Source organism: Asterias rubens, chromosome 3 (genome assembly GCF_902459465.1).
Source record: "Asterias rubens chromosome 3, eAstRub1.3, whole genome shotgun sequence".
Taxonomy (NCBI): Eukaryota; Metazoa; Echinodermata; class Asteroidea; order Forcipulatida; family Asteriidae; genus Asterias; species Asterias rubens.
The window spans coordinates 18,216,560-18,241,527 of NC_047064.1; the positions used below are offsets into that span (position 1 = coordinate 18,216,560).

Consider the following 24,968-nt stretch of genomic DNA (forward strand, 5'->3'; position numbering starts at 1 on the left):
GAGAATTACGGATTTATTTCAAACACATGTCATGACACGGCGAAAGGTGTGGACACAAGGGTGGGTTTCAACCCGTTATTTTCTCCCGACTCCGATGACGGATTGGGCCTAAATTTTCACAGGTGTGTTATTTTATATAGAAGTTGTGATACACGAAGTGTGGGCCTTGGACAATAGTTTACCGAAAGTGTCCAATGGCTTTAACTGTTTTGGTTAAACTTGCCATCTGTGATCACTGGCCAGTGCCCAAAACAAATATTAGTTACATTTGTACGACCCCCCGGAAAATACATCTGGTAGCGACTGAAAACCCAAACCACAGAGGAGGCTCTGGTCTGTGAGGTGTGATTCAAACCGGTGTCCACGGAGGTGACCTGCAGGAAAAGAAACCACTGAGCCAACCTGATCCATGGTGTTACAATGGTGTTTACATGGTGTTACAATGGTGTTTCAATGGAGTTCCCATGGTGTTACCATGGTGCTACCATGGTGTTTCCAAGGGTTACAATGGTGTTCATATGGTGTCTCTCAGTGGAAAGGCTCAAATTATTCTGTGCCATCAGCATTACTTTGAAAATCCTAAATGTAGGAGCTTCCTGAACATCCCAGGTCCATGCCAAATTCCCCTGTGAAAACAAGAAATATTTGTCAGATAATTCCCTTCGCCTATGAACTTTTACAATGAATTGTAAACAGTTTTTAAAAACAGTATAAAAGTTATAAACGCAGTTTGACAAAGGTTACAGTTAATTCACTTGCTTTGGAGGACAGCAATAGTTATGTAACAAACTAAACTCTTATGCAACACACCACAGCGGTCTTACAACATGGCATTTGAGTTTCTAACATGTCTAAGCAGGTTTAAGGAGGCCAGATTCGGATGCGTGTAGGCATCCAGCATCATGTTTTGTGTATTAATTTATGTATTTTGGCACCCAATGGGTACACAAACCGTCCACAGTCAGAAGCCGCACCCTAGTCTAGATGCTGAACAGGCTTTGACAAGTACATTTTTTAGTGTAGCTGTATGGGTGAATAGATGTTAAAGGCAGTTGACACTATTGGTAATTACTCAAAATAATTATTAGCATAAATTCTTTCTTGGTGACGAGTAATGGGGAGAGGTTGATAGTATAAAACATTGTGAGAAACGGCTCCCTCTGAAGTACTGTACTTTTTGAGAAAGATGTAATTTTCCACGAATTTGATTTCAAGACCTCAGATGTAGAACTTGAGGTCTCGAAATCAACCAGCTAAACGCACACAACTTTGTGTGACAAGGGTGTTTTCTTCTTTCATTTTTATCTCACAACTTTGATGACCGATTGAGCTCAAATTTTCACAGGTTTGTTATTTTATGCATATGTTGATAGACACCAACTGTGAAGACTAGTCTTTGACAATTACCAATAGTGTCCATTGTCTTTAATAGATGTAACTGCATGATTCATGGCAAGCATTGCACTTGACTTACTTTAGGAGTCCGTTCCAATACATGGTAGGCAAAAGATCAGCCTTCATGTGGTAGGCAGTCCTTCTCTCTACGCTCTGATCCACTGGGAATGTCTCCAAAGGCTCTAGGGTGTAGTCAAACTCGGCCAAGACGCAAGATTGTCGTCCAGTGACAAGAGGACAAGATGTATAACCATTGTACTAGTTGAGGGTAGAGAAGAAATTTGTTTAATTTAATTTTAATTTTAAATCTTTAGACATACACAATAGTTACAAGTTGTACAGGGGCTGTCAAGGTTAAAACAAAAGTATAAAACTGTCATCAAAAGATGTGTAAAACCAGACCCCTGCCAACGAAAAAAATATAATTATACAATATAAAAAGGAGAGTACACTGAAACATTTTAGAATCACACAATAGAAATCATTAAAACACAAGCAAAACCAGACTATTGAAAACAAAAAACTACACCCACAACAAAACGCCGCAGCGATAGGAGGAAGGAACAACAATTGAAAATAAAAAACATAGAATGGACTTAAAAAACCCAGAAAAACATGTTTAGTAAAACAACAGCACTGATTGTACATGTATTGATTAAAGGAAGATGTTGCCTTGGATCGGTCGAGTTGGTCTTTGAAAAGCCTCCTGTAACCTTTTGTTATAAAATGCATATGGGTAGAAAGATGTTGTAAAAGTAGAATACAATGATCTACACAAATATGCCTCGAAATTGCGTGGTTTTCTTTTTGACTCGTCGACTATTAAACACGGTCGGCCATTTATGTGAGTCAAATTTTTGACTCCCATAAATGGCCGACCACGTTAGTTTGCAACGTGAAAGGAAAACTGTTCAATTTCGAGTGATACTTGTGTGGATCATTATATTCTACTTTTAAAACATCTTTCTAACCATATGCATTTCATAACAAACGATTTCAAACATTTTTTATAGACCAACTCGTCTGATCCGAGGCAACGTGTTGCCCTTTAACCATTTGCTTCTCTACAATGTATCTATCTTATTGTCGGGTCAGTATGAAATAAATGTTTCCCTTGAATCTAGTCATTACCTTTTCATATGGAGTAAGGCCACTGACCACAGCATTAATGGTCTTCAACAGGATGCCTGATTGTCCAGCTGGAAGAAAGTACAAAAACCAAAACCGAATCAGATGAGTTAATAGCATTTGTATTATTGTTTTGTATGACAGCATTGAAACAAATGTACTGAATGCTATGTACTGAATGCTAGCATTCTTTTAACGTTACAGAACTTTTTGGGGGGTCTTTCACAGCTGTGGGCCATAAACATTCCGACAAAACATGGCTGAACCAATGTGAGCATCGAACTCAAGCTCTGGTGTTTCTGTTGAGCAGAATGTGGGTTCGAATCCCGGTCGTGACATTGGGTCCCTGAGCAAGTTGGTTGATTTAGCTTAGTGTGCTACATATTTGGCGGCACATGCTGTTTACTCCCCAGGAAGCTGAAATGGTTTAAGGAATGAAATGGCCCAGTGATCAGGGTAATAATGTTGGAAGTGTTTTGAGACATGGTGTACAAAGCCCTATATAAAAACCGAATATTATTATCATTATTATTATTATTATAAAACAAACAGACAAACAATATTTACCGATAGCTGCCGCAGTCTTGGATGTTGGGAAGTCCGTACAGTCACCGATACCAAAGACATTAGGGTATTTAGTATGTTGCCCAGTGTCCTTGCTCACACTGAGGAAGCCAGAGGGTCCGGCCAAGGGACTGGCCTTCAGGATATCCGGGGGTCCCATCGGTGGTGGTACATGCAGCATTGCATACTAGCACAGGACACAAAATAAAAATCTTTTAACAGGCAATTAATAATTAAAACCTTTTTTTTTTAAGTAGCGCTGTACATAGAATGCATTCACAAAGTCAAAGGGGCTGTAATACAAAACATAACAAAACATATCGTAGTTATACCCGCAATACAATCTCCCTTCCGACTGCACCCAGTGGGTCCAGCATGTAAATTTTCCCCGCGGCTGCTCTATTTTGAAATAGTAAGCAGCAATGATCTCTAATGGATACTGGACACTATTGGTAATTACTCAGAATAATTCCTAGCATAAAAACTTATTACTTGGTAACAAGCAATGGAGAGCTGTTGATAGTGTGAAACATTGTGAGAAATGGCTCCCTCTGAAGTACAGAGGTAGTTTTTTCGCTCAAATTATGCATCTGAAAGCACATACATGTACCGCTTAAGTCCATTAATCTCTTGCAACTTTGATGACCAATTGAGTCAATATTTTCACAGTTAGTTGTTTTATGCATATTACTCACAGGTACTGTGATTAGCTCATTGGGATCGGTGTTCAAGTTCGCAAAGACGGCTTCCCTGGTGTCCGGCTTGATCTCCACAAGATTGTGCTTCAAGTTGACCTGGATCCCTCGCTCCTTGCAGATTCTGCTCATGACAGCGGCGTACTTTGGAGCGCTGAAAATTGCTCCCAGCGGTGAGAAGTACATGACGTTGGCACCATCTCGCTTGTCATTCTGTGGGAAAGAATAATAAAAATAGCAACAATTTATTGGTTTATATTGCTAGTTGATTAATTCAACATTGATTCAAAAGCTAACAACTGGTAAAAAGCAAGGACAACAATCCAAAAATATAAAGGAAAAAAAAAGACCCTGTACAGGACATTCCAAACAGTAAAAAATTGACATAAAGATAGTTAATTTAACAGTACAAATTTATAATTGGCATAAAGACAGTAACCAACAGTACAAATACATAGCATAAAGACAGTAGATACAACAATAAACAACAATAAATGCATTGACATGAAGACAGTAGATACAAAAATGTACTTAGTTATAAGAGGAACAATAAAAGCACATAACTCATGAATCTTAACCGCTTGGCTGCAACATGCCAAATACATTTTAAAAAGAAGGTAAAACACTACGAACCTCCCTGAAATATTCTTCAGCCAAGTACATGATCTTCTGCGGTGCACCAGCACACTTGACGGGGGTGTTGGGGAACGTGAATATGGCATTGCCGCTCTTGAAATTCTGCATTGCCTGAAAGGTCTTGTCAACTGTGTGGTAGGAATAATTGCAGCACACTTGTGGGTCGTGCTCGAGTGCCTCCACTAGCCCCTTCAGCTGATCAGGTAGAACGAGATTGTGTTTCAGTTTAAACATCAATAAACCAAATACAGTTACTAAATAGTCAAAATGAGTTTGAACAAAGACAACAAGAAGGAGTAATTGCAGCACACTTGTGGGTCGTGCTTGCGTGCCTCCACTAGCCCCTTCAGCTGATCAGGTAGAACGAGATTGTTTTTCAGTTACAACATCAATAAACCAATACAGTTTAACTAAACAGTCAAATTGAGTTTGAACAAAGACAAAAAGAACTAATCAGAAGAAGAAGTACATAACAGTTTTTGAAGTACAGTCAAACTATCTACAACTTACAATTACTGAAATCAATATTAATTAATGCATCATAGATGATCATAGATGAGACAACAAGTAGTTTCTATTGCTTTTGTTTTTTACCTATACACCTTCAAGCCCTGTGAAAATGTGAAAAACAATCACAGGCATATTACTCGGGTGGGGTTCAAACCCATGACCTAAGCAATTCTAGAGCAATGTCATACCAACTAGGACCACCAAGATTGCCCGGTAGCTAGGAAGCAGTTTGAATCTGCCTCTAGGATTCTCGGTGGTCCTTGGTATGACACTGCTTTGGGCAATCTCGGTGGTCCTAGTTGGTATGACACTGCTTTGGGCAATCTCGGTGGTCTACTTGGTACGACACTGCTCTAGAATAACAAAGGACAAGGGTTCAAATCCCACCTGAGTAAAATGCCTACAGTTAGTTTTTTTCACAGAACTCAGGAAAGTACCGAGTATACAGTCCTTTAAAAGTTACTCAAGTCTGGATCCTTGCAGGATTTCTTGTGAAAGTTTACACAATTTGAATGAACTACCTTATCAAAGTTCAGCTGCATTCCCATAGCCACAACTAGGTAATTGTACTGTACTGTCTTCCCCTCAGCTGTTGTCAGGCTGTTGTTCTCGGGGTCAAATTTGACTGCCTTGTCCTTGATCCAATCACACGCTCCGGGCATCACGTCCTTCATGAGTTTACGAGATTGCTCTTTCTTCTTTTGACCGCCTCCTACAAGTGTCCACAAAGGCTGATAAAAATGCTCCTGGAATAGAATATTTGTTGATACAAGGTAAAAGGTGTTCACTATGACATTGTATTTGCATTATGTAATGCTGTGTATGACAGTATTCACCGAACAACTTCACCGGAACCACAAGTGCTTGTGTTGTTAGAAGCAGAGTACAGGTACGAATCACAGTCATGACACATGTGTCTTTGAGCAAAATAACCATAATTGCATCATAAAAAGTTTGGACGTTAACTGCATTCTGCTCTACCTGCCATGCTCCTATAGTGGATGATACCTACAGATGCCTATATCCTTGTGAAGGGGGGAAACCCTGTTTCAGTCCCATGAGTAGATGGCAACGATTTTGGTCGATGCCCAAATGTTAAATGAACCCCTTTACTCGAACTAGCCATCCGACCTTGTGTTGGTAGGCGATCTCTCACAACAAATTTTTTTAAAGTAAGTAACGTATCTATCTTTTTATGTTAAAATGTGCATCAGGGATAAAGACTACTCATTTTGGTTTTACTCAAGTACATACAGTGTTAACACACATCGGTGAATATGGGTCAAACCAAAATAAATAATCTATCTACAATAAGAAATAAACTTTCAAAAAAAGTAAGAAGCCATCTCTTCTTACATCACTTGGTTCAACGACAGCAACCTGCCCCTTGCCGTACTTGCGGGATAGATTGCTAGCTAGGGCAAGGCCACCCGAACCACCGCCGACTACGACAAAGTTGTACATACTCTCAGATGTGCTGGGCGGCGACAGGGGTAACTCTGCAGGCTCACTTTGTATACTCCTCGCATGACTGACTTGTAGCCGGGGTAACGAGGTAGTAAACCTCAAACATCGGGAAAGGCTGGTCACAGACTCAAAGCAGAAAGCCATTGTGTGATCTGAAAACAAAATATTTTGAAAAAAAAAAAAACCTGAACATTAAGGTCAAAAACAGCTAGCAAGTTTATAACTTAATTAATTTCTAGTGTTTTACGTGTCAAATTTATGTTTTCTTGTGTTCCTGACAGATTCCATCACTGTGGAAGTTTTTAATGTAGTATTTTAATGCCGAGGGCTGCAGATAAGTCGGCGGAGGGCTTTACCATTTCATAGCTGGAGGGGTGTTGTGTTGAACAAATTATTGAACAATTAGAATTTATGCATTTATTTTACTTCTTGACCAAAAAGTGTGGATGTTTTAGATCGAAAAGGTATTTGTGAATGGGAATCAAAGTGTGTTGATTCGGTTTTCAACTAGTGGTTTAAATCCGCCGAGGCCTGGTTCTTGATAATTTACCTTGACTTTGTCTCGGTAAAACCACGGAAGTAGAATATCAAGAACCAGGCCTCGTTGGGATTAAACCACTTCACCTTGAAAACCTCTTCACCACACATTGATTCCCTTTTTAAAAATAAAACATTATTGTACTTTACTAAGCGTTTGTAAATAATTGTTCGTTTATAAAATTGTTCGCTTTTTTTATAACTTAAGTACATGTATGATATTGATATGTACTTGCCAGCCCCATTTGTTGTTTTAATCTTGTTATTTATATCTATATATTCATAATTTTGGATACGTACGTATGCATGATATGGTACACTACATAGGCTACATCAATCAAACTTCACTAATATTAATAATTTATGAACATCATTATCATAAGTCATGATTGAATTGCATTGCACGGTAATTAATTAGCATAACAATAACTTGTTGTGTACAAACACCACATGTATTGAAATAAACATAACTATCTGGGGAATCCTAGCTAGATCATAGATGACAACCAATAAAATGACCCAGCCCATCAGACAGTCAAAAATCTGTCATGTACACCATTCCATCATGTCCATGACATGCTTAAGTAAACAAACCACCAGGGCAGGACGACCCCACATAGTACAGTACAGTGCCAGGCGGGGACAAGCATGACAAGAGAGTGTGTTCAGATCCCTCCGATTAGACAATACTAAGTGTGGACTCTCCACCTTTACTGAAACCTTGGAGGAAGATATGTCTTCCTCCATGCTGAAACTATACTCAGCAGTTAATTGCCGTAAGTTGTTTGCATAACGTTAACAGTTCACTGCCGATAACAAACTTAAACACTTACTTTGTATTTTGAGGGAAGACTTTTCACGACGATTCGGTTTCGATCACAGCTAGCTAGTGGAAGATCCGTGACGACGTGCGTGCGTCCCGTATACGTACGAAGTTGGTCGTGGAATGCCAGTCATCTCGCCCCCTGGCAAAGTCGCCCCCTGCATAGTCGCTACTACAAAGTCGCCCCCGACACAGTCGCCCCCCCCCCCCGACAAAGTCGCCCCCAACACAGTCGCCTTATGCATTTTTTCTATTGTTCAACTGAAGGGAATCTTTAAAGACTTTATACATTTTTGCTGAGGATAACTTATTGAAAAACCACAATTTTTGACAAAAGTTATTCCGTTGTTAAAAAGTTTTTTGTTTTTTTGTGTGGAAGTTTTGTTGTTTTTAACTTGACTCAAGACAGGGGATCATAATATAGGCCTGACTAATTGAAAAAGAACAAATTTTAACAAAAATTATCCCGTTGTACCGAAGTATTTCATTTAAAATGTAGTTCTAGATATATTTACTTATACAATCTTTACACTTACCTCACTAAATAAAAGCCATAACTTAGGCTAATGAACATAAAAGATTTCTCACCAAAATATCTGTGAATATACTGTGATAAAAAACCCACATCAAAACTAAAATCAATTCACAAATATCGTAAAACATATCTTACAGAAATATTATTGCAATCACCAGAAACCCTTAGTATTTTTGCCGTTTTCAAACATCGAGTTTTCGACTCGTGGGATGAAAACTAATTGTTTTACTAATTTCTCAAAAAGTACAGCAATTCAAACAAAAATATTTCAAAGGGAGTTACCCATCATGACCATCTTTATACCATGTAAAAAAACAGATGTCCAATAAAATAAATAAACGTAATGTCCATAAATAATTAAACTTAAAAACATAAAATAAGGATAAAAAAGCACTGACTTAAGATACAAAAAAGCAGGTGAATGTCCAATAAAATAAATAAACTTATGTCCATAAATAATTAAATTTAAAAAACATAAAATAAGGATAAAAAAGCACTGACTAAAGATTAAAAAAAGCAGATGAATGTCCAATAAAAAAAATAAACGTAATGTCCATAAATAATTAAACTTAAAAAAATGTAATGAACATAGGGCCTATAAAGATTTCTCACAACAATTTACTGGATAAAAATATCAAATGTAGCCTTTTATAATATCCCATCATATGAAATAGGCCTTTGAAAAAAGTAACTTTGTATATTATGAGGGTTGTTTACATCGTGTGCGCATAACGCAAAAGACAGCCCAACGATAACAGCAGAACGGATACAGGAACACAAATACAGTTAGCATTACTTCGAATAAATTACACCTTTCAGTTAATTAATGCCGTGTCCGAAACGGCGACACCGCGCGCATCTGCCTGTGTACTGTACTTCAACACCCCTGTTATTTCTTCCTCCATGGACAGACGCACTGATCTAGCTTGTAGCATAGCCGTTCCCGAAGTCGCCGTTTTGGACACGGCATAATCTTCTAACTCTTGTTCATAACCAAGCGATTGTGTCGGGGCGACTTTGTTAGGGGGCGACTGTGTCGGGGCGACTTGGTCGGGGGCGACTGTGTCTGGGGGTGACTTTGTAGGTGGCGACTTTGTAGGGGGAGACTTTGCACGTCGATAAGGGGCCAGTCTAAAAAACCAACAATGGGGCCAGTCTAAAAAACCAACAAGGGGAGTGGGAGGGGGCCAAGATCCAGGGGCGCGGCGTTTTGGCAACCTCTCGAGCTCGAGCAGTTGCTGGTCATGAACCTAAGTGTCATCGACTTGTCACTTGGTCCATGGAGGTCGCGCTCGGTTCCAGATGGAGGAAGTTTGTTGTTTTATAACTCTAACTAGTTGTTGCTCTTAATGGCACTTACCAATTCACAATCCCACCTGTTCTCGTTTTCCGCGATGGCCTATGCATGGCCTATGTAATGGTGGATTCGGTAAATTTAAAAAACGCCTGAAATAAAAAATAAATAAAAAAATGTCATCCTTATTTGACGAAGGCCGCCCCTGTGGCGTAGTATTGGGGGTTGGGGGGGGGGGGGGCTGGACACGCCCATGAATGTCCTTGCACCCCCAACCCCAGTTTGTAATCTTCATAATATTGCAAAGACCCTGTATTCAAACAATGAAATTGTAAACACATTCCATGAAAAACGCAACTACAATGAATTTGTCACAATATAAATGCCATATAGAGCAAGTGCATAACAGCCTGTGCCCTTCCCCACAGCCAGTGATCACACCCTAATGTTGCAAAATAGGTCATAATTAGAACAATTGATTTGTTAACCTGCTTCATCATAGAACCGTAGAAAATATCGACACAAAACTCGGCCGCACCGGTTTAGGTCCCTATCGAAAAAATGTTGAGCTCAGCCTAAGTTTAAGTGCACACATAGCCTTATGTAACGAGCTTTGTGGTTTCGTAACATGCCGCCCATCGATTTTGTAAATACACCGGCCTACGCCCTCTCTACGTGAGCGAAATCCTCAACAATTATTAAAGCCATTGGACACTTTCGGTAAACAGTATTGTCCAAGGCCCACACTTCGTGTATCACAACTTATATATAAAATAACAAACCTGTGAAAAGTTAGGCTCAATCGGTCATCGGAGTCGGGAGAAAATAACGGGAAAACCCACCCTTGCTGCCGCACGTTTGGCCGTGTCATGACATTGTGTTTAAAATAAATCTGTAATCCTCGATATCGAGAATTGATATTGTTACAATGTTTTCTCAAAAAGTAAAGCATTTCATGGAATAATACTTCAAGAGAAGTCTTTCACCATTACCTTCTGTAAACCCTGTAAATTATTTGTAAATCTGTGAACTTTAAAAAAAAATCTGTACCGAAAGTGTCCACTGTCTCCAATGGCTTTAAGCAGATATTGACTATGGAATTCTCTACCTACCCTTACCAGAAACTCAAACAGTGTCCCAGCCTTCAAACGTGCTCTCAAAACCCACCTTTTTGCCTCTTTGTAGCTGGTCATCTCTATCTTTGTTCTGTCTTTTTCCCTCTTCTTTTCTTCTCAGCGCCTTGTATCCTTTGGCAATTTGGCGCTTTATAAATACTGTTATTATTATTATTATATTAATGGGTCGTATGAGTAACAACTTTACTTGTTTTTCTTGCGCTTACAAGTTTCATCAATTTGATGGAAATTAGCTTTTGTTTGAAGCTTAAAGTATGATGTGCTGGTACACTCGAATGCTTCTACTTGTTTAACCCACGGTATTTAATAGGCCAAATAATGGATAGAGGACACGGCTGCTTGTTGTTCTTATTATCACGATATTTATTCTGAATCTGTAAGTAGAAGACTAATTTCCCAATTAGGTTATTGCTTGATTTAATGTTGTATGATTATTACCAATTTTTATACAAGTGACTAATGGAAATGGAGAAGAAAAACTGTCTCTAGTTCGGATGACCGGCAATAATTATGCCTTTTATAGCGGTAGCCATCTTGTTTTTATCTCCTACTCCGATAAATCAATTGGCTAAGGCTGAACAACGGTCCCCACTCTCAATGATTGATCTACAAAGATAATTGAAGTATAATAAAACGGCTAACTAAAGTTAAACGTATAAATTAACTGAGTGAAACAATAATGAACACTCCTCATAATGCTATTTAACGGGGAAAAAAATAGCCCTTGAAATTTTTAATCATTGATGAATTAAAATTAATTAATAATCACACCGACATACCAGGTGCGAAGTCTGGTGTATACATAGCTTCCCTTTTTACAATGTAGATTATTTAATTATTGAATTATTGTCAATGCAATTTAAAGGCAGTGGACACTATTGGTAATTACTCAAAATAATTATTAGCATAAACCTTTACTTGGTAAAGAGTAATGGGGAGAGGTTGCTAGTATAAAACATTGTGAGAAACTGCTCCCCCTGAAGTGGAGTAGTTTTCGAGATAGAAGTATATTTTCCACGAATTTGATTTCGAGATCTCAGATTTAGAATTTGAGGTCTCGGCATATGAAAGCACACAACTTCATGTGACAAGGTCTTTTTTCCATTGTTATCTCGCAACTTCGATGACCAGTTTTGAGCTCAAACTTCCACAGGTTTGTTATTTTATGCACATGTTAAGATACACCAAGTGAGAAGACTTTTCTTTGACAATTAGTGTCCAGTGTCTTTAACAATAATTATTTATAATATTAAATAAATAAATAAATAAGTAACACATTATTATAATAATATAGCGAATTTCAAATCACAATAACCGTCCCAATTACATTGGTGCCCTGGTCATTGGGCCAAAAATATCTTCCCTTTATTGAGTTCGATTGTTACCGGCACGATATCGATTTCAGCTTATAATATAATTTAAAATTAACAGGCACGTCCCGGCTCTACAAGGCAGCCGTCGTGGCAAAAACATTCTCTCAACATTATAGACCTTGTGCATTTACGTCATCCAGCCGCCATCTTAGAGGTAAAGTGGTGACGATATCGAAACGCCATGCGAAACGCACAGATTATTGTACGCGCGGCGCACGGGATTGGCCATGAACAACCCTCCTTTGACTTCTAGGTGAGGGCGCCCTACTGAAAAATGACGTCTTGTGCATAAGGTCTATTTTAGGTTACAAAAGCTCTTTTAGTAGTTGCCGCCCAACCAGCATTTCCTGTTTCCGTATCCACAGCGTTCACACAGGCGTTGTTCGTGTGGTGGTCGGCGTCGATCATCATCACCAAAGCGTCTTCTGCCTTGGTAGCTCCCATCTTGCAAACTCAACATTCTTTGGGGAAAATGAAATGACATGCCATGAAATGACGCTCAGCCATTGGACTTACTCATAAAATAGAAACGCTTTCCCTTCATAGTGCCCTTGATCTTTACCTTTAGCCTTTAGCATTAGGTTCACATACTATTATATAGGGTAACATTACAAAATGACTATATAACATTCGTTTGTACATGTATGTGGCATTGAGGCCACGTTGGCAACCAATGTTTTTAACATTTTTGTAATTTATTGTTTTCGACTTTGGTTCGACCCCTTATTTTAAATACACACTAGAAAACACAATGATGTCTCGGTTGAAGCAGATATTGTTTGAGATCGATTTTTACCCATGTTCAAAAGTTTTTAATGCTTTTCTTTTGCTGGTTTCCATCATGCAACTTTGTTGAGGAAATTGTTGCCATCTGGCATCAGGCACAGATGTCGGCTATCTTAACCAATAACATTAGACAGCATTCCCTCAACGATTTGGGTTTTCATTTTGCTTTAATGGTAAACTTAACTTCGATTTTCATTGATTTCCTTTAACTACCCACCCCAACAATTTTGAAAAATATATTTTTAATCATTGAAGATAATAATGTGTCTTGAAGACAATAATATATCACACCTATCACACCTATTGTCGTGCATACAAAATAATAATCGTTTCTAAACTTAAATACCCTATACACTATAGGTTATTATTACGCTGTATCTTAACATATGCATAAAATAACAAACCTGTGAACATTTAAGATCAATCGGTCATCGAAGTTGCGAGATAATATTGAAAGAAACACCATTGTTTGTTAAACAAAGTTGTGTCAGATGGTTGATTTCGAGACCTCAGATTCTAAATCTGAGGTCTCAAAATCAAAATCGGGGAACATTACTTCTTTCTCGAAAACTGCTCCACTTCAGAGGGAGCCGTTTCTCACAGTGTTTTATATTACCACCCTCTCCCCATCACTCATTACAAAGTAAGGTTTTATGCTAATAATTATTTTGAGTAATTACAAATAGTGTCCACTGCCTTTAATCCAAAACACAACAAACACAAACGAACCTGACCTGAAGTGTCCCTTTCAGGTGCTAAGTTGAAAAGAAGTCATCGCTTTATTATTATTTGCATGACTTGCTCAAAGATGATTATAGGTTTTTTTGTCAATAAAAGGCAGGGATTTGAACCCCCATTGTTTGGGGTTAGAAAGTGAGTCAAGTAGGCCCAACTACTCTGTCACAAAAATCTTGTTTCAGAACACACAGACAAGAACAGCGAAGCATCTCTTGAAATAATTTCGATCCGTGTTTATTCTTGAGAAAAACATGGCATGATAAATAAATACTCTAAACACAGCCTTTGTTGGTAACCACAGGCACACCAATACAATTTTCCTTATAAACAGTTCACTGATGAGAAGTGCCCAGGTCAAAATTCCAGTTGAACCTATAGGTTTAAATTGGGTTTAACTGGAACCATGCGGCTGAAAACCAGTTGATAAACTAGATAAACACAAAACCATGTAGTTTAATCAGGTATGGAACTTGAACTGAACCAAGTGGTTTACTCAATAAATACGATATAGTTAAACACAGTTCAAATTATTATGGAAGTTGGACACTATCAAGTTAAACCAGTTGACCCAGTTAACTTGATTCGCACTGGTATGTTGACTGCATCTCTTACGTACCTTTCCACTGCATGTATGATCATTTTTTCCAACTCATCACGTGGAAACGACAAAAGGTTATCGGCTTTGCACCTTTTGCATTTCTGCAGCCACGCCCTTGCAATTTTCTGGTTCCTGAGGTCGAAGGTCAACCATGCTAGACTGGTACTCCATGACTTTTTGCACCTGGTGCAACGGTGGCAGATCGCTTTACCATGTACACTCTGAAAAGAGTAGCACCTTGGGATGTCTTGGGCATCGATAGGATAGTCAAACGAATTATTCATAACATCTCGGATCAGTTTTGCCATGGTATAGTGCAGGAATGCAAGAGAATTATGTGCGAAGGTCTTAGAGATGAGCAAGTTCAGCCGAAGCTATGTATTTCTCCTGACAAAGACGACAACAAAATAGCTGAAGGAAGAAAACAGAGCTTCAATATTACATTGTTCTGGAATCAAAATAACTGCCCTCTGTGCATTATCTTCTTCTCTTATTTTTATTTATTTATTATTATTATTATTATTATTATTATTATTATTATTATTATTATTATTATTATTATTATTATTATTATTATTATTATTATTATTATTATTATTATTATTATTATTATTTTTGGGTTTTTTAGGGGGGGGGGTCTATTTAACAAGTTTAGAGTTTTTAATCGTTATATGGCACACTCATTCATGTTTTTAACGTCATGTTTATAATACATATTGATATGAATTTCACAAAGAGTTAGGACTCGTCTTATCTCGAGTAGGACGAGTAACTCTTCCTAACTTAGGATTAATCTTAAGGTCTGCATGCTACAGTGCAGGGTTGGGACTCGTCCTAAGTCCTAAGACTAATCTTAAGTTAGGAAGAGTTTTGTGAAAACGACGGCTGGCATTATACATGAACCGTGCACTTCAGCAATGATTGCCCAATACATGAATAATTTTCATGGACCGATAATTAAACATGAATAATTTTGATGATCTGCTCACCCTTGGTGGACTTCGAACACCGATTTGATGTGTTGCCCACCACTAAAATTGATCTAGCTACAACCTCGATCACAGCCATAGAACTGTTTTTAACGGGAAATACCCAATTGTAAGTGGTCGGCCGTCTAGACAGCAATTTATCATGAGCATGCAATATCACATTCACAAATAAAACAACTCTTAAGAAGTCAGAGCAATTTGAACATGCATTAACATTAAGTCAACCTGAGTGGTGGATATATACTGCCACAGCCCACAGCAACAAGAACGAGGTGATAAATTGCCCTGAAAAGTCACACTGTGGAGCTTATTTTTCTACGGTCGTCAGATCGGCAACAAAATGTCCGAACATTTCTTTGCATCAACACAAAAATTACTTGAACAGGGAATTCCCCCTAACAGCGCCACCACACGGGGGATGGGGGGGGGGGGGGGGGTGGTGTGACGTCAACCATCCATGTCAGATGCTGGTTAGCCTGAACGTCTGACGTCATATTCTTCTTACTGGCACTTACCAATTCAAGTTCCACCTGTTCTAGTTTGCCGCGATGGCCTATATGTAAATGGTGGATTCGGTATTTAAAAAACGCCTGAAACAAAATGTAAGTTCCACTACTTAAAAAAAAATGACATCCGAATTTGACGAAAGCCGCCCCTGGCGTAGTATTGGGGGGGGGGGGGCTGGACACGCCCCTGGATGTCCGTGCACCCCCACCTCCGTTTGTAATCTTCATAATTGCAAAGACCCTGCCCCCGATTTCACGAAGCGCTGCGACGCGTCGCAAGTGCAAGTTGCGACCGGTTACACGTCGTAAGTTGCGATGCGTATAAATCGATTTCATCAAAGTTACGATGCGTCGGATACGTCGCAAGTTCCTTGACAACGAGGAAGAACACGTCGTAAGTTACGACTACCCATAGGGTCGTCGTAAGAATGCTATGTTTCATTTGTTTACGCACAAAATGCATGAAAGGACATAACAATTACCACACGTAACTTCCGTGAACCAATCGGGAAGACACTAGACAACAAATGGAAATTTACCCCCCCCCCCAAAAAAAAAAAGGACGGGTAAAAGAAAAGAAAACAAACACACGCATAACAAACGAACACACACAAACTAAAACAACTAAACAAATAAATAATTATAAACCAAAAACCTAAACAACTAGTCCGAAACGGTTGAGTGTCTGCCATCTTGAATGAACTATAATACATGACTGTTTCATGACCAAGTTGTACACAACATAAAACAGCCGCAGAACTTTAGCAGTTCATCCTCGTCCAAAGGGTTGTTTTTATTAAGAGTGAAAATAGTTTGTATTGCGACTCGTCGCGCTTACGACGTGTTTGGTGAAATGGACTGTGGAACTCGTCGCAGCCGCGACATGTCTTAGGTCTGCGACGCATCGCAAACCCTACGATGCGTCGCTACTTGCGATGAGTTTCGTGAAATCGGGGGCAGTTCAAACAATGAAAACGCAACTACAATGCATTTGCCACAAAATAATGTCACAAGTGCATAGCCCGTGCCCTTCCCACAGCCAGTGATCACACCCTAATGTTGCAAAATAGGCCATAAAAACAATTGATTTGTTTACCTGCTTCAGCCAAGAACCTTACAAAATATCGACACAAAACCGGTTTAGGTCCCTATCGAAACAAATGTTGAGCTTTAGCCTAAGTTTAAGGGCACACATAGCCTTAATTACGTAACGAGCTTTCTGGTTTCGTAGCATGCCGCCCATCGATTTTGTAAATACCCGGCCTTCACTATGTCCTCTCTACATGAGCGAAAGCCTCAACAATTATTAAGCAGATATTAATGGGTCGTATATGAGTAACAACTTGACTTGTTTTTCTTGCGCTAACAAGTTTCAAGTGCTGTTTACTATAGGAAGTAAACAATTTGATGGAAGTTAGCTTTTGTCCGAAGCTTAAAGAACCTATATGATGTGTGCTGGTATACTCGAATGCTAATTTGCCTGAAAGTTAGATACTTGTATTTTCCTTTTGCGACACAATAACAACTACCGGCTGGTCAGACCCGGATCGAACCTGGCAGGGGGCCTGACCCATTTATGGGTCAGAATGACCCGGAATGAGTGTCAAATTGCACCCCCTCCCTCCCGATACGTGAGTTCACATGGTGATTAAAGTTCCAAATCAAAAGGTTCAATATTGGCTGTTAAAATTCTTTGACGTCACTCTCTCTAAATCCACGCCACTGACCCCCCCCCCCTCCTTAATAAAGTTGAGACCAATTTCAGAACTGACTCCGCGGCAGTACAGTTAATTACGATCCTATAAGCTAAAGTAGCAGTCCAGTCTAATTTCTATACCATCCCTGGTAATAGTTAAAAAGCAGGACAGTTCTTTTCAGAACTGAGAAGTCTCCCGAACCTCCGATTATCTACTCCACGGCAGTAGAATAAAGCAGCAAGACAGTTCCCTAAGAACAACTCTACCTGGCAAGTAGATACACACATGGTGTTACCGCCAACCAAATATACAATGATAAAGAAAGTAAAGTAAAGTAAAGCAATTTTATTGCCTGCCACATAATAATATTGCGTTTTGCAAAATAAATAAAAAAATATAAAAAAATAAAACAATCGTGCTTATTTTTCTCCGTATTTTAATGCCTTTTGTTGAATAACAGACATGCAAATTATATGTTATGTTATTTTATAACGTTTCATAAGCCATTGTGGAAGGAGATTCGCCCCGGAGATCCTGTCCTCCCCACTGCAAACTATTTGAAAACGTCCTCTGATAGCGCCCCCTTTTGAACCATCCTCCTCAGCCCATGCTAATTCCCAATAATGGGGGACAGAATCTCCGACGGCTATTTCCATGGGACACCATACTTAAGCCTGTTTTGTTTATCTAAAACACAAAAGCTCAACTGGGTATATCATCCCATAATATAGATATAGCACTTGTTTTTTTTCTTCTTGTTTTTTTCTTTTTTCCGTTTTTTTCTCTTTTTTTTTTTTTTTGGGGGGGGGGGGGGGGCAATAATGCAATCAGTTACAATGGCGAGAGTCTCCGCGTATTAACGGTTGGCGTCCCGTGTCGTTAAATGTTATCTTTCTATATAAAATAGCTTCTTAAATAATATTGTATAATTAATTTATATATAAATATATTAGTATAATGTTGCACACAGCCATTTGCGTTAATTTGGATAATAATTATGTTAAAATAGCATTCAAAAGTGTGACGTCACTATAATATTTACGAAAGTGTCGATTTTTACGAATCTCTAGCTGTGTACATAAAAATTATTCGTAACAAATCTACACTCTCTGTAGATTCGTTAAGAGTGTTAACGCGTTAACAATAGATTCGTTACAAACTAAAGTCACTGTGATGGTCAACATGAATGACCGTCTTTCCAAATTGAAAGATGAATTGCGCCAAATACAGCTGTAAGGAACATTCAATTTCCCAAAACTCTTTACAAGCATCGTCAGTTGTCTGTGTGTTTGTATCCGTGTTTGTGTTTCGTGTCCCTGTGTCTGGCTGGGGGGGGGGGTCCAACCTCTTGTCCCAATAAGGCTTCCCTAAACACAAACGAAGCCCCAGCTTATCGGGGTTTGCCACCATTTCCCTAATTAATTATCTACTATTTCATTCAATTTTAATTAATTTTTATTTGTGTATCCTGTATTTATTGTACCAGTGAAAGGGTAATGGCTTTTTTTTTATCCGAATTGAATTCAATCTTAAGACCGGCATTATCACGCAGCGGCAGCCGTCTTGTTGCATTTCTTTCTCGAAACGAAGTGATTATAAATCCGAAGTCTAACCGAACAATGCTACCGACTCTTATTGATTGATTTACACTATTGGTATCAAATAGCTTTTGAACATTATTTAAGATTTCTCTATTTGTATACAAATCCTTTAATAATCAGGCACAAGAGTGTTTTAATGAGTGTCTTGCAATTACCTTTGCGTACAAATCTTCTCTCCTCAAATGCAGATCCCTCGCCTTACTTTTCCGATGACTTGGGTAAGGCGGGAGATCGTACATTCACTGTTACAACGGGTATAAAGGAGTGGAATGAATTTCCCTCCTATGTTAAATCTGCTCCACCAGTGAATGTGTTTAATATGCCTGTGTTTAATATTATTCCTGATCCTCAAAACAATACCTCAGTCTTTACTATTGATGTATTTTTGCTGTTTTGTTTGTATAAAAAAAATTCAACGATTTGTTGATTGCTCTGTAAACGCTGCGATATAGTTATACTATTATATGAACAGCGTACCTAAAATAATGCATCAGTAATAAACAACAAACTGTGAAATCCCGGGTCTAAAAACATGATTACAAAAGTTAAGTACAATATTGATTTTGGGTATTAGGCACGATACCGATTTTCAGCTTGTTTATAGTTTAAATCAACATGCATATTAATTGTGTCCGTCCAAAAAGTCACACAAACATTATTCTTGTCGGGTTCAAAAGTTCTTAGTATTGCCACCTTATAACCATGCAGCATCTCCTATTTCCGTATTCACTTTATTGTTCGTGTGGTGGTGGTCGTCTAGTTGCCGCTTGCCCAGCATTTCCTATTTCCGTATTCACTTTATTGTTCGTGTGGTCGTGGTCGTCTAGTTGCCGCTTGCCCAGCATTTCCTATTTCCGTATTCACTTTATTGTTCGTGTGGTGGTGGTCGTCTAGTTGCCGCTCGCCCAGCATTTCCTATTTCCGTATTCACTTTATTGTTCGTGTGGTGGTGGTCGTCTAGTTGCCGCTTGCCCAGCATTTCCTATTTCCGTATTCACTTTATTGTTCGTGTGGTGGTGGTCGTCTAGTTGCCGCTTGCCCAGCATTTCCTATTTCCGTATTCACTTTATTGTTCGTGTGGTGGTGGTCGTCTAGTTGCCGCTTGCCCAGCATTTCCTATTTCCGTATTCACTTTATTGTTCGTGTTGTGGTGGTCGTCTAGTTGCCGCTTGACAAGCATCTCCTGTTTCCGTATCCACAGCGTTCACACAGGCGTTCTTCGTGTGGTGGTCGTCCATAATCGTCCTTACGTTTTTTTTTACTGTACTTCCCAGCTTTCAACTTGATACATCTTTGGGAACATGAAATGACATTAAAAAAACGTTGAGCATTGGACTTTAACTCGCAAAATAAAAATGGTTCCCTTGATCTTAACCCCATCTTTCCCATTATGTACTGCACACCATGGAGTTACTCAAAATAATTGTTAGCATACAAACTTACTTGGTGACAAGCAATGGAGAGCTGTTCGGGTAGTATAACACTTTGTGAAAAACGGCTTCCTCTGAAGTAACGTAGTTTTCGAGATAGAAGTAATTTTCCACTAAAATAATATTTGATTTTGAATTCGGGACCTCAGAATTAGAGTTATAAGGTCCCGAAATCAAGCATCTGAAAGCACACAACTTCGTGTGACAAGGGTGTTTTTTCTTCCATTATTATCTCGCTACTTCGACGACCAATTGAGTTCAAATTTTTACAGGTATGATATTTGTGTGCATAATGTTGGGATACACCAAGATGAGAAGACTGTCTTTGAAATTTACCAGGGGTGTGTCCACCAAAGGTGTGTCTTTAAAAGAACATTACATAACTTGCAAGCAAAAAACATCGTATATTGTAAGATCACAGATTTATAAAACTAACTATGTCATACTTTGATGAGAAAGAAAGAAAATCAGTGTCCCGTTGGGACTCTATAATCTTTTTTTCAATCGATGTCATGCATCGTGTGTAAAGTTTTGCACTAATTTCTCTTAACCCTGATGACCAATCTTCTGTTTTGTTAGCGAAAAACAATTCTGTAATATTATTCCTCACTCTCCAAAAAGTTGACTAGAAGGTTGACTAACAAGATGACTAATCAATCGTTTATAGCCTTGAACCCACGTCATCAATGTTATAGTCTACAATATTGTGGATTGACAGACAAGAACGTCAACATCTCTCGAAACATTATGACTTATTAAAATCTAAACAAATTGTGGCATAATTACAGCCTGATCAACTTTTAAAGGGTTGCACCATCAGTATCTTCAAACTGTGTACGTTTTATGTAAACAATGCGGACATTGTGTCTTGTGTCCTACAACAAGTACCCATGCTCTTTTCTTGGTGGATTTATTTTGTTACGACCACACAAACATAAACTCAATATGCATGTGATTTTGTTCACAAGACTCGAGTGAAATGTACTAATTAAAGGCAGTGGACACTATTGGTAATTGTCAAAGATCAGTCTTCTCACTTGTTGTATCTCAACAAATGCATTAAATAACAAACCTGTGAAAATTTGATCTCAATCGGTCATCGAACTTCCGAGATAATAATGAAAGAAAACAATACCCTTGTCACACGAAGTTGTGTGCGTTTAGATAGTTGATTTCGAGACCTCAAGTTCTAAACTTGAGTTCTCGAAATCAAATTCGTGGAAAATTACTTCTCTCTCGAAAACTATGGCATTTCAGAGGAAGCCATTTCTCACAATGTTTTATACCATCAACCTCTCCCCATTACTCGTTACCAAGTAAGGTTTTATGCTAATAAATATTTTGAGAAATTACCAATAGTGTCCACTGCCTTTAAAGGGTTCCACCATCAGTATCTTCAAACTGTGTACGTTTCATGTAAACAATGCGGACATTGTGTCTTGTGTCGTACAAAAAGTACCCAGACTCTTTTCTTGGTGGATTTATTTTGTTACGACCACACAAACATAAACTCAATATGCATGTGATTTTGTTCACAGGACTCGAGAAAGTACTGAATGAAAAGTGCTAATTAACACACATGGACAAAAAGAAACCAACATTAATACAAACAGTTCACTCAGAAGAGTGTGTGAAACTTTTCTAATGTTAGATACCTTTCTACTGCATGTATGACCATGTTTTCCAACTCATCAGGGTGAAACCACAAACGGTTCTCGGCTTCGCACCCTTTGCATTTCTGCAGCCACGCCCTTGCAATTCTCTGGTTCCTGAGGTCGAAGGTCAACCATGCTAGATTGCTACTCCACGACTTCTTGCACCCTTTGCAACGGTTGCAGACCGCTTTACCATGTACACTCTGAATAGCGTAGCGCTTTGGGATGTCCTGGGCATCGATAGGATTGTCAAACGCATTATTCATAACATCTCGGATCAGTCTTGCCATGATAAGTAGTGCAGGAATGAAAGAGAATGTGCGAAGGTTTTAAAGATGAGCAAGTTCAGCCGAAATCATGTCTGTCTGCTGACAAAGACGACAACAAAATAGCTAAAGGAAGAAAACAGAGAGCTTCAATGATACATTGTTCTGAAATCAAAATAATAATTGCCCACTGTACATTTTTTTATTTATTTATTTATTTATTTATTTATTTATTTTTTTTTTTTTGGGGGGGGGGGTTCAACCGTCTCCCTGGTATTTTTAAGGATGGTCGTACATATCAATGCCACTTTGGGTTTTGTCTTTTTACAGTTACTTCTTTCTATTTGACAAATTAATTTAGTGTTGTTAATCGTTTTAATTTATGCACACTCTTTCATGTTTTTAACGTCATGTGTATACAAAAATATTAATAATAATAATAAAAAATATTGATATGAATTGATCTGAGACACAGTTATCCATGACCGATACAGATCAAAGAACACTGTCAAAATGCATGGCCCCGGCATAACACAAAGAGTTTGGAAACCAGCCGTCGATTTCACAAAGAGTTATGACTCGTCTTATCTCGAGTAGGACGAGTAACTCTTCCTAACTTAGGATTAATCTTAAGGTCTGCATGCTACAGTGCAGGGTTGGGGCTCGTCCTAAGTCCTAAGACTAATCTTAAGTTAGGAAGAGTTTTGTGAAATCGACGGCTGGCATTATACATGAACCGTGCACTTCAGCAATGATTGCCCAATAATTAAACATGAATAGTTTTCATGGACAGATAATTAAACATGAATAATTTTGATGATCTGCTCACCCTTGGTGGACTTCGAACACCGATTTGATGTGTTGCCCACCACTAAAATTGATCTAGCTACAACCTCGATCACAGCCATAGAACTGTTTTTAACGGGAAATACCCAATTGTAAGTGGTCGGCTGTCTAGACAGCAATTTATCATGAGCATGCAATATCACATTCACAAATAAAACAACTCTTAAGAAGTCAGAGCAATTTGAACATGCAGTAACATTAAGTCAACCTGAGTGGTGGATATATACTGCCACAGCCCACAGCAACAAGAACGAGGTGATAAATTGCCCTGAAAAGTCACACTGTGGAGCTTATTTTTCTACGGTCGTCAGATCGGCAACAAAATGTCCGAACATTTCTTTGCATCAACACAAAAATTACTTGAACAGGGAATTCCCCCTAACAGCGCCACCACACGGGGGATGGGGGGGGGGGGGGTGTGACGTCAACCATCCATGTCAGATGCTGGTTAGCCTGAACGTCTGACGTCATATTCTTCGAGGCTCGTGAATAACGCCAGAGACCAGCGTCGATTTCACAAAGAGTTAGGACTCGTCTTATCTCGAGTTAGGACGAGTAACTCGTCCTAACTTAGGATTAATCTTAAGGTCTGCATGCTACAGTGCAGGGTTGGGACTCGTCCTAAGTCCTAAGATTAGTCTTAAGTTAGGAAGAGTTTTGTGAAATCGACGGCAGCCTCATAAAATTGCATATTTCACATTAATGCGAGCGTTCGTTTAGCTTCCCCGGGTCGACCCCGGTGTGTGGCGTTTTTTTTTTTTTTTTTTTTTTCAGGACGAACGTGTGCAGATAATTATCCACGTTCCACCCGGGGAAGCTAATCGAACGCACCCATAGATACGCAGTCAAATTCCATGGCGGACTAAAAAGCAGTGACTATAATATTTGGGCATCTATGTCACTGCACGTATCAAATGATATCATTCTATCCAATGGAATCACTGGATCTAGCGGCAAGGACCTGTCTTTATCCGCAAGGATACAGACAGGGGCCCATACAGTCTAGATGCTGTTGGGAAACACTGGGGGTGCATTCGATTAGCTTCCCTGGGTCGACCCCGACGTGATTTATTTTTTCCAGGGCGAACGTGGGCACACAATACCACACGTTCGTCCTGGAAAAGTTACCTATTTTGTGTTCCAGGACGAACGTATGCAGATGTTTACCCACGCTCCACCTGGAAAAAAACCCCAACCGCATCATCACGTGAGCCTTCTGGTCGTGACGTCACATCGGGGTCGACCCAGGGAATAAAATTGAATGCACCCGTTGCCTCCCTCCCCCAACAGCGCCATCACGCGGGTGAAAATGACGTCAACCAGACTATGTCGGATGCTGGCGGCAACACTACTTTTGACTTGGTTTTGATCGGCCGTGTCCGCATAGTATCAAACAGTTTACTTGTAGTTATTGCAAGACGTGACTCAATGGTCCTGAGTATACAGGGGCCAACGCGCCCTGTCCTTTTGTCTCACCCGTCTGGTAATTTCTACCTCCATATTCACAACTATTTAATAACAACCTAGTATTGCAATTGCGCAAGCGGAATGCATCCCGGGTCTCGACGTTTCGAACAGATATACTCCACACGTTCTTTTTGTAAAGCTGCTTCGCAGTAGACTTGTGGACAAGTCGTTAAATGTCTGTCGCGGTGATAGCGCTCCAACTCTTTTCCGAATCTCCCCGAGATTCCCGCGGCATTCTAGCGAGACTGCTTGCCTAGTCTTGGTTCCAAGACCATTGGTGTTGCGCGGTCACACCA

At 39.2% G+C, this 24,968-nt stretch overlaps 3 protein-coding genes across 3 annotated transcripts; all 3 read right to left on the reverse strand.

Moving 5' to 3' along the window:
* Positions 1–132: 132 nt before the first annotated feature.
* On the reverse strand, positions 133–7,847 carry LOC117288186 (sulfide:quinone oxidoreductase, mitochondrial-like). The gene is made up of 9 exons (XM_033768927.1): positions 7,766–7,847; positions 6,285–6,547; positions 5,450–5,674; positions 4,416–4,613; positions 3,783–3,995; positions 3,091–3,274; positions 2,527–2,594; positions 1,475–1,653; positions 133–626 (listed from the first exon to the last, which is right to left on the reverse strand). The coding sequence occupies exons 2-9, from the start codon at positions 6,537–6,539 to the stop codon at positions 566–568; spliced, it is 1,383 nt and encodes a 460-aa protein (XP_033624818.1). The 5' UTR covers positions 6,540–6,547; positions 7,766–7,847; the 3' UTR covers positions 133–565.
* A 4,123-nt stretch (positions 7,848–11,970) lies between these two features.
* On the reverse strand, positions 11,971–15,584 carry LOC117288377. The gene is made up of 3 exons (XM_033769215.1): positions 15,430–15,584; positions 14,234–14,626; positions 11,971–12,554 (listed from the first exon to the last, which is right to left on the reverse strand). The coding sequence occupies exons 2-3, from the start codon at positions 14,521–14,523 to the stop codon at positions 12,413–12,415; spliced, it is 432 nt and encodes a 143-aa protein (XP_033625106.1). The 5' UTR covers positions 14,524–14,626; positions 15,430–15,584; the 3' UTR covers positions 11,971–12,412.
* A 2,242-nt stretch (positions 15,585–17,826) lies between these two features.
* LOC117288378 lies at positions 17,827–23,568 on the reverse strand. The gene is made up of 3 exons (XM_033769216.1): positions 23,414–23,568; positions 22,094–22,485; positions 17,827–20,299 (listed from the first exon to the last, which is right to left on the reverse strand). The coding sequence occupies exons 2-3, from the start codon at positions 22,381–22,383 to the stop codon at positions 20,167–20,169; spliced, it is 423 nt and encodes a 140-aa protein (XP_033625107.1). The 5' UTR covers positions 22,384–22,485; positions 23,414–23,568; the 3' UTR covers positions 17,827–20,166.
* Positions 23,569–24,968: the final 1,400 nt, after the last annotated feature.